Source organism: Verticillium nonalfalfae (genome assembly GCF_003724135.2).
Source record: "Verticillium nonalfalfae strain VnAa140/NRRL 66861 chromosome Unknown scaffold_285, whole genome shotgun sequence".
In the NCBI taxonomy this organism is placed as follows: Eukaryota; Fungi; Ascomycota; class Sordariomycetes; order Glomerellales; family Plectosphaerellaceae; genus Verticillium; species Verticillium nonalfalfae.
This window is the reverse complement of record NW_021167510.1, coordinates 1-9,958: the sequence shown is the minus strand read 5'-3', so window position 1 is coordinate 9,958 and position 9,958 is coordinate 1. Positions and strand designations below refer to the sequence as shown.

The 9,958-nt window shown below is 60.9% G+C and overlaps 3 protein-coding genes across 3 annotated transcripts; 1 reads left to right on the top strand and 2 right to left on the bottom strand.

Moving 5' to 3' along the window:
• Positions 1–1,127: 1,127 nt before the first annotated feature.
• Positions 1,128–2,599, top strand: D7B24_004861 (uncharacterized protein; the record flags this gene model as incomplete). Its single annotated transcript, XM_028639026.1, has 2 exons — positions 1,128–1,213; positions 1,291–2,599. The coding sequence occupies 2 exons, from the start codon at positions 1,128–1,130 to the stop codon at positions 2,597–2,599; spliced, it is 1,395 nt and encodes a 464-aa protein (XP_028490133.1).
• Positions 2,600–3,333: 734 nt separating this feature from the next.
• Positions 3,334–5,322, bottom strand: D7B24_004860 (uncharacterized protein; the record flags this gene model as incomplete). Its single annotated transcript, XM_028639025.1, has 1 exon — positions 3,334–5,322. The coding sequence occupies one exon, from the start codon at positions 5,320–5,322 to the stop codon at positions 3,334–3,336; it is 1,989 nt and encodes a 662-aa protein (XP_028490132.1).
• Positions 5,323–6,363: 1,041 nt separating this feature from the next.
• D7B24_004859 (uncharacterized protein) lies at positions 6,364–9,375 on the bottom strand (the record flags this gene model as incomplete). The annotated part of the gene is made up of 1 exon (XM_028639024.1): positions 6,364–9,375. One exon carries the CDS (start codon positions 9,373–9,375, stop codon positions 6,364–6,366), a length of 3,012 nt encoding a protein of 1,003 aa, XP_028490131.1.
• Positions 9,376–9,958: the final 583 nt, after the last annotated feature.

Here is a 9,958-nt window from a genome sequence, read left to right as displayed (position 1 = left end):
CCCCCCCCAACAAAGCTTGGGATCATGAAACGGCACGCTAGTCAGGGTCGATTGCCGCGTGCGTAGTCTCTGGCTTGCTTGCCCTTTTCCATCTTTGGGAGACGAAGAGACCTCAAGAGAAAAAACAGAAGGCTGGCTGGCTGGCAATGAATCTGCCGCCGGGGGCGATCGTGGGAGTCGGCCGTGTGGGGTGCTAGCCAGATGCTGGTTGTTGGAGGTTGATGAGCTTGTGTGTGGGGGGAGGCGTTGCATTGAGACGTTTTGTCGTGTGGTGAGCTATGCTCCAAGGACGGGATCTCGGACGACACCGTGCCACCCCTGCGCTGCGTTGCACTGCGTTACCTCTCAATTCACAAAGGCTTCTCAGCTCCCAGATGCCATGAAAATGGAGTGGAGATCTACGAACCGGGGTCAACGCTGGTCGCGAGATCGAGGTTGATTGCGGCTGTGGGCGATACAATGGCCTCTGCGGCTGGCGGGGAGGGGGCAAGAAGGGGTTGCCATCTGGATCTGGATCGACGCATGGCCGTGTTGCTGTTTAATGGGATCTGCCCTTCGGGTAGATGATGGTGGGGTTGTGCGGCCCATAGTAGGCATGGTCAGTCTAGACAACGTCTCTCGTCTATCGGGCATCGCACATGGCGCATCGTCTCTCGTCGGCGTGGGCTGTGGGCCTCCCTGGCCACGGTTTGGTGGGCCATGTTCATGGGCCTGGCCCTTTTCTTTCACGCTCGCAGCATGGCACTCGGGACCGCAGGAAGGCCTTCTGCCTCTGAGCGAAGGTGGTCATGTTCCACGGCATCCTGGCGGCGGTCCTCTATCTCGAACGGGGGCCATCAACGGCGCGCAGCCGCATGGGCAGAGCATCATTGTCGTCTTCACCTTTGCCGTGTCCGGCTCGCTGAGCCTTGGGTCGAAGATTGATCTGGTATAAGATGCAGGGCACCTCGAGTCTTCCAGATGTTGGGCCTTATTCTTCACAGCAACACCTCTCTCTCCTTTCTCTATCTTCTCGAGATCTTCAGCTTCCTTTCTTTTCTTTCCTCTCACTCTTCTCGAGATTGCATCTTGAGTTTTCCCTTCCCATCACCACAACTAAGACCTGCGTGGGAAAATAAACCGTCAGCATGAAGACTGCCGTTCTCTTCTCCATTTCCGCGCTGAGCGCTTACGTTGTTGCTGCGCAGGCGCCCCTCAACGCCCAATGTGGCGGGTGAGTCTTTCCCAGCCCTTGTCCTCGTTGAAGGGTCTTCCCACGGTCCGAACCGAGCTGACGACTTGACGCTGCAGATCTGGCTGGACCGGTGAGACCTCGTGCGAAGCCGGGTCGTCCTGCGTGGCCGTCGATGCGTGGTACAGCCACTGCGTGCGTGCCATTGCTGTGCGGCAGGAAGAGGAGCAGGAGCAGGAGCAGGGGGGTGACGCCGAGGAGGAGAAGGACAAGAAGAAGGAAGAGGACGCTGGGCAGGATTCTGAACAGGGTTCGGGCAGCGGTTCTGGGGACGAGGAGACTGGCGGTGATGCCGGGAATGATGCCGGCGGCGAGGAAGCGGGTGGTGATACCGGCAATGATGCCGGTGGTGATGCCGGTAGCGACAGCGGCAACGACTCTGGAAACGACTCTGGAAGCGGCTCTGGCAACGACACGGGAAACGACACGGGAAACGACAGCGGCAACGATGATACGCCAGCTTCGACCCTGCAGACGGTCGTCACTTCGGCCGCCCCCGCTGCGTCTTCGAACCCCGACTCGGGCAATGACTCGGGCAACGATTCCGGCAGCGGATCCGGCGACGACACGGCCACGCCCACCGACGCGGACTCCCCTTCGGCCTCCGCGTCCCTGAGCCCCGGCACACCCAGCCTCTCGGGCGCCCCGCCGTCGGCGACATCAGCACTGCCGGTCAACCCCGGTGGGTCGGGCACGGCCAACGGCAACATTCCGGCGCCGGCGGGCACGGAACTGGCGAGCGCACCGATCAAGGTGTCAGGCGCGCTCGACGGCGGCATGAAGCTGTACGACCGCGACACGGTCGTGTGCGCGGGCCAGGCGGAGGGCGGCGACGCGGACGCCATCTTCATCCTCGACGACGGCGCGACCCTGTCCAACGTCATCATCGGGCCGAACCAGGGCGAGGGCGTGCACTGCCTGGGCACCTGCACGCTCGAGAACGTCTGGTTCCAGGCCGTGTGCGAGGACGCCATCACGCTCAAGCAGTCGGCCGGCACATCGCGCATCATCGGCGGCGGCGCCTTTGACGCCAGCGACAAGATCATCCAGTTCAACGGCTTCGGCACCGTCGAGGTGACCGACTTTTACGCCGAGAACTACGGCAAGCTCGTCCGCAGCTGCGGCAACTGCAAGGGCAACGGCGGCGCCCGCAACATCGTCATTGGCGGCGTCAAGGCCGTCAGCGGCGGCGCCCTCTGCGGCATCAACACCAACCTCGGCGACACGTGCTCCGTCGTCGACTCGTGCCAGTCCGAGGGCAAGAGCTGCGAGCTGTTCGAGGGCAACAATGACGGCGGCGAGCCCGCCAAGATTGGCGAGGGGCCCGACGGCTCGTCGTGCACCGTGAGCGGGCTGACAACCTGCTGAGCTGGCGGCGTCATCGCTCGACGCGTCTAGACTAAGGGGGGATTCAAGAATGGCGTGTTGCTTTTCCTGTGGATATAGCTTTTCGAGTACATACGAACATATGAATCTGTCTGAACAGCACCTCCACGTCAAGTGTCTTTCAGGTGAACAAGTGTGACCGACCATTCTCACAACATTGGGTCATCATACAACGGAGATAGATCACCTTGTGGCAGAGGAATCTTCAGCATCGACGTCACCAAACGCGTATTATTCATCGCCCCCCTCCCCTTTTCTTCTTCACTTCCTCGCCTTGATATTCATCGTCATCCCACCCTCTTCTTCTTCCTCGTCTCCTTCTTCTTCTTCTTCTTCTTCTTCTTCTTCTCATCCTCCCAGCAATGCAGTCAGTAGGTATCTCAACAAACACACAATTACAAAGCCTGAAAAAAAAACCGCCCTCCTCCCCCTCCTCACCCTTACACCAACTGGCCCGCCCCGTAAAGATCCTTCATGATACATGGGTATGACTTGCGTGTGTTTTTCTTTCCCCAGACTCCCCCTTGGCACAGGTATGCAGATCCAAAAAGAGAAAAGGAAGAGGCAACAGCGAAGAGCGGGCCCGAAAATAAAAAAAAATGATAAAAAAAATGTACAGCTCCGGAAGGCGATGCGCCAGAGTTCATCAAAACCATTACGTCTCAACGGGGCTCATCAAGGCCCCCTCGAGACTCATCAGACCGGCGCAGGCTCCTTTACAGCAGGTCACCGACGAAACCCAGTTTCTCCCGGTTCTCGTCACAGACGCGCGCCCACTCGAGCAGCAGCCGCCACACATAGAGGCGCATGTCTTCCCACCGCAGAACGCGCGACGCCCAGGCGCGGCCCGACTCGGCGATCCAACGCGCGGCCTTGTCGCCGCGCTTGATGCGACCAATGCCGACACGGCCCCAGACGCCGGCGTCACGGTCGTCGCGCTCGGCGTCGCCGTCGGTGAAGTAGTCGAGCACGTTGTACAGGTCGCGGAACGTGTTGTCGAGCGGCACAAAGTGCAGCCACGGCACGAGGCGGTCATCGTGCCATTCGGCGTAGACGGTCGCCTTGAGGGGCACACTCGTGCTCAGCAGCGTGTGGCGGAAGCGGCCGGCGACGCCGCCCTCACCGCGCTCGCGGTCGACGAGCGGTATGTACTTGGCCACAAAGTCGGCAGCCTTGCCCTTGCGGGGCGCGGGCGTGCTGCGGACGTGGGGGGCCAGGGCAGGGCACGGCGCCTCCTGCAGCGTGGCCTCGTCGCCGCAGGCGAACATGGTGAAGCCAGCCGAGGCGAACTTGGACAGCCAGGCGCCGACCTTTTGCAGGCGGCGGCGCTCCGTGCCGTAGTACGCGGGCGGCGGAAAGTCAAACGTGTTGCCGTGGGCAGCGGCGTCGAGCTCCATGCGGTGCACGGCGGTGCCGTTGAGCATCTCGACGAGGCGATGGCGGTGAAAGTGGCGCCAGGGACTGTCGTCGGTGCGGCCGCCCGAGGCGATGCCGCGGAAGACGAGCTGGTCCTTCTTGTCCTTCCACAGCGGGCCCAGCAGGTGGGCGATGCGGTTCGTGTTTTCGCCCTCGAGGTAGGCAGTGCTCGGCAGCAAAATGTCGTTGTTGACGCCGAGCTTGCCGCCGGTGAAGATGGGGATGAGATCGCGCGTCGTCTTGACGTCAAAGGGCTCGACAAAGTCACTGTGCAAGGCGCGCAGGTGAGGCTGGAGGCAGAGGTCGGCGGCGCGCGTAAAGTTCTCGACGTAGCCCTGCTGCGTGAAGGGCGCGATCCATTCGTACGGCAGCGTGGGCGGGGGCGACGACGCGGTCAGGTTGGTCAGGGCGGGCACGTCGCGCGAGGGGGTGCCGGGCTCGCAGGCGGCGCGGACGAGGTCCCAGTAGCGGGCATCGGCCTCGCCAAGCCATTTGACGGCCAGGATCGGGCTCTCGTCGCGGGCCGAATCGACGGCGGCGAGACCGACGTAGTCGGCGGAGACGAGGTCCTTGCCCACGAGAGCGCGGGTGGCGCGCTCCTTGGCGACGTACTCGGCCATCTTCTCAAAGGGCACCAGGACGCGGGGCTCGTTCATCTCGTTGAGGGGTATGTCCATGTCGGGCAGGTAGGCGGCGACCTCGCCGATGAGCTCGGCCCACAGCGGCGTGGCGACGGGGTCGTTGTCCTCGGTCTCGACGGCGACCATGACGCCGCCGCGTATCCTGATGACATCGTAGCGGTAGCTCGCCTGCTCGGCGAGGAGGTTGGCATCGACGGCCCAGAAGGGCGTCAGGTCGTGGTAGACGCGGTCATAGAAGTCCTCAATAATGATCGAGTCGTCCTGGAGGGCGTGCTGGAACCAGCGGTCGAAGCCCGGCGGGGGATGCCTGCCGCGGCGTTCGCGGTAGCGCTTGGCGGCGACGGCGAGGGTGAGGGCGCGCTTGTGAAGCAGGCGCTCGTGGTTGGCGCGGGCCTCGTGGATCAGCCAGTCGATGACGTGGTAGTCGGCGGCGGCGCTGTAGTTGTAGGGAACCTTGAAGTAGTCGGCGGCGCCGCCGTTGAGGTAGCGGGTGCTCTTGGAGTGGATGTCGTCGTGGAAGAGGTAGCCGCTGATGAGGATGAAGACGGACACACCCGTCAGCAGGATCCATGTGACGATGGCCCGCACCATGCGGCGCGTCGGCCGACATGACGCGATGCTGTTGGGTAACGGTATGCGCATCGTCATGCGAATGGTGTCTGTGTGTGTGTGAGAGAGAGAGAGAGAGTGTAGAAGAGGTCGAGTCGAGTCGAGTCGAGTCGGCTCAGCTCCGACTCGGGCTCAGGCTCAGGCTCAGGCGCAGGCGCAGGGTCTAGTCGCAAACTCGGCGAGCGATCATGAGGGAGTATTTTCGTCGTCGTGGTCGGTCTTCGAAGGCAATGACTGTCTGTCTGTCTGTCTGTCTATCTCGACAGATGTCGTGCAGACAAGACAAGAGGGAGGAAGTATAGTATAGGTCGGATGGCTCGGTAGGAGGGAGGGCTCGCGGGGGGGGTCCAATTGACGTCGAGGCGACAGGAGCCGAAGCGTCTCGACGGTGCGCGAGGAGAGAGCAATGTCGGGAGAGGAGAGGAGGAGAAGGGGAGGGGCGGAGAGGAGAGAGGGGGAGGGAGAGAGAGGCCAATGGTGATGTCCAAGTGAACAACAGAACATGGGTAAGTCGCTGACAAGTCAGGAGGTTCCCAAAAAGGTGCCTGCCTTCACTTCCATTTCCTCACCACATGCATCGTTGTTGGCCCAGACTGCCACTGGCACTGCCCGGCACTGGCACTGTGCCTCATTCCTTTTTTCCCTCCCCACAGCACCCATCTGAGCACCTTCATCCAATTTGCCCCAAAATGGCCACAGGCATTCAACCAGCCACGATACGATCCATCCCTTTCAACACAGCCACATGTCAAACTCCACCCCACCTTCACAGCACATGTCCCCCCTACCTTAGGTAAGGTACGTACAGCAACCAGTGGTGAGCGTAGCGTCTAATTCCTATCGAGACACTACATTACAGACAGCCTGCTGCCGGGCTGCCACTGTGAGCAACATCCGCTCCGGGTATATAATGCAACAGTAAATCGACTCCTGTTCCCCCTCCCTGCTGTCTCCAAGGTCCAAGCCAAGCGTCCCTTGAAGAATGAGGCTCAAAATCAAATCGCTCGCTGTCCCATGCCTCATGATCAATCAATGCCTCCCTTCCATGCCCCCTCCTCCTCCTCCTCCTCCTCCTCCTCCTCATACAAGAGATGCTGCTGTCTGCGACCGAGGCGGCTGCGGCTGCTCATCTTGCTGCTGATGACCAGGCTGGATTCCGCCCTCGCCCTCGCCCTCGTATTGCTCCACGTGCGGCGCGCCTGAGTTCTGGCTGCCCTCGCGCTTCTTGCCGCCCAGGTGCACCCCCAGCATGTCTGCGAAGCGGACGCCCTTCTCCTTGATGCCGAGCCCTCGTCCGCCGTGTCCGTGCGCATCCGCGTGCTCCTCGTCCGCGTCGTGCGCATCCGCCGCTGCACCGTGCTCGTTGAAAAAGCCGCTGCCGTCCCGTCGGTGTCCCGTCCGCGATGCCACGCGGCTGCCGCCGCTCAGCACCACCGTGTTCCTCGGATCCGTCATAATCCTCGCGTCGCGCACGCACTCGAGGAACAGCGGGTACGCAAACGTCAACACGCAGAGTGCCACAATCACCACAAACGCCAGCTGCACCCGCCCGCCGTGCTCCACAATCGCCCACAGCACGAACGGGAAGAAGGCAGCGCCCGATCCACCCATCGTGATAAAGGCAGCTGCCCGCTTCGTGCGTCGGCCCTGGCCTCGCAGCCCAATGGCGAAGATCAGCGGCCAGCAAGGGCCCTCGAAGAAGTAGAACAGGATCACCGGGATCATGAGGTGGTTCGGGTTTCGGGGTCGGAGCACCACCGTCAGCAGAGCCATGACGAATGAGCCCGCGACCGAGATACCGAGCAGTGTTCGAGGCTTGGGAAAGCGAGCGTGCTTGACCGCCATGTAGGTCAGCCACGCTGCGAGGAAGCGCGAAACGGCAAACGCCGTGTGCGCGACGAGCCCGTAGTCCGGGATGCCGAGATCGAGTCCCGGCGGCCGGTTCGAGTCCTCGCCTGGGTTCGTGTCGGCATTGGCCGCACCGGCTCCCGATTCTTCTTGCTTCGGCAGCAGCGAGATGAGGAGAGACCGGAAGAAGATCGAGTTGGACTCTTGGCACGCAATGTACGTGTACTGCGCCATGACGGCGAGGACGAGCGACACGGTGCGCAACTGCCAGCCGAAGAAGCTCGTTCGTCGTTGCGTGTTCACCGGCAGGCGATCGGCGGCTTCCTGCAGCTCGGCGTCGCCCACCTCAGGGAGCGGCATGTAGTAGAAGAAGAGTGCAAGCGCGACGCAGAGGAGCGTAATGGCTAGATATGTCCACTGCACGTTGAGCAGCGTCAGCGAGCTGGTGTAGCCGTCTTGGTCGATGTCCGTGAAGAAGACCTTCTGCGCCAGCAGTCCGCTGAGGACACTGCCGACAGCCTGGATACCCTGCGCGAGACAGAGCCGTGTCTCGCCGTATTGCGCCGGTCCGCACAGGATCAAGAACGCATTGGCACCCGTCTCCAGGATGGACAGGCCGAACCCCACAACAAAGTTGCTGAGCAGGAAGCCGCCCCAAGACTTCATGACGGCCGACGGCCAAAAGATGATGGTCCCAACGCCGTAAAAGCAGAGACCGACCATGAAAGTGGCCTTGAATCCGCCCACACTCTCAGCGGAGCTGTTGTTCTTCTTCCTGTGCACCCTGTGGTGTTCATCTCGTCGCAGAATCCACTCGCCCACGATCAAGGGACCAAAGAAGTAACCGCCTCCAAAGTAGGCGCTGGTGAGACCGAGCGTTTCGGCGACGGACATACCCGAGACGGCCGAGACGACGTTGTTGAGCGTGTTGAGCAGTCCGTACGAGATGCCCCAAAGGAGGAAAAGTACGGTGACCATGAGGCAGTAGCGGAAAGAATCGGTCGAGTTGCACTTGATCATGCTCTTCGGCCTCTTCATGTTCACGAACCCAAAGTACAGCATATTCTCTTGTTGTGTACCCATGGTGGACACAGTCCGGGCGGTGCGGACTCTTTGCAGCGGGTCATCGCCGTCAGTGTCGTCGCCCGTCGCGTTCATGCCCGTCGGTACTGTCAGGAAATCCAGAGCGGTCATGCCAGCAGCGCCTGAGCTCTCGGCACTCGGATCTCCGGGCGGGTTGGCGTGAGGGGATGCTTCCGGAGGGACAACACCATCGCTGCCGTGGCGATCCCGGACGGGGCTGTTGAGGGAGTCCTCCTTATTGCTGTCGCTGTGCCGCGTGCCGTTGGGATCGATGATCATGGCGGGAAGAATCTTGATGATGAGGGGCTTCAGAGTGGGGATACAGGCGCACGTCATTCCGACATTGACCTCGACGGCGCTCCACATGAACGACAGCGAAGAGTTCCAAGCGAAGTTGGGTGTGCCGCCAAACTTGGCGGCGAGATCGGTGGTGGGACTGCTGGGTATGGCCGATACAGCCTGTTGGAGATAGTAAATGCGGACGACGTCGATGACGGTGACGAAGATGCCGAGGGAGAATGTGAAAACCAAGATGTACTTCTGCCGGGGCGGCAAGCGCATACTGGTAAGGACAGGAATAGGGAGAGCTACGATGGCTAAATTCGTAATTATGTTGATGGGGGCTGAGCAGATGAATTCGGTCAGCAGAGGTATACATTGCGCGGGCTCGGTCCAAGTCTGCCATGCCGCTTGAACGGGCCGGCATTGAAAGATGTTGATGAGGGTCAGGACCGTGCCGGCGACGTTGACGATGCCGAGTGTGACCCAAGACGCAAGGCGCAGGACCTTTTGGGTGTTCTTCGACAGCCGCAGGTAGAATATGAGGATGCTGGTTTTTGTGGCCATCAAGGCAGGGTTATACAAGATGGAAAAGACATATTCGCATCGGCGCAAGGCGCCCTCATCGTCCATGCTGATATCATCGTCGTATCGGCCGAGTCCTTTGGTTGTGCCGAAACATATAGTGAAAGACAAGCCAAAGGTCAAGACGAGCGCGAGGAGCATAATCTTGTCATCCCAGCTGACGTTCTTGACAATGACATAACGGCAAAAGATGCGGGCTGCGACGAAGACGCTGGCCAAGACGAGCGTCGACAGGGTCACGGCGAAGACGACTGGCCCGCGATCTGGGGTGTGGTCACCCGCGGCGCCTGATGACATGTTGAGTGCAGCGGCGGCTTGCTGGGCGGCTTTTCGATTGTCGGCCGCCGCGGAGGGCAGGCGAGTGGTGGTGAAGAGCAATTAGTGTTGTGATGGGGGAAGGCTTTCCATCGCTCTTTGCTCGAGTACATTGAAGGCTGCTTCTTTTAGGACAAAGGCTGTGACGACTGGAGCGGGAACCGTCCAAGTACGTTGTACTCTGGCCTGGTTGCACCGCAGGAGTGATTGCGACGACCGAGGGCAGCGATACGAATGTTGAGAGAAGAGATGAATGCGAACGAGTCCGATGGCGTCGTTGAGGGCCGATCAGTCGAGTCCAGGTGGGCGGTGCCGTGAGCGCAACGTAGCCAGTGCCAGTCAACTTGACGTTGGCTGTGCTGACAGCGTATCGGCTTACTGAGCCGTACCGATGGGACTTGGCCAAATGAATGACTGTGCTTGGGAGCTCGAGTGGACCAGGCAAGCAAGCGAAGGGCGGGAAGAGGTACGAAAAGCAAGCGAGGGGACTGGTGTCGTATTTAGGTTCGACTTGCCAGCCGGATCGAAGGAGCCAGACTCGCGTGATAACAAAGGCGCGCTGGCG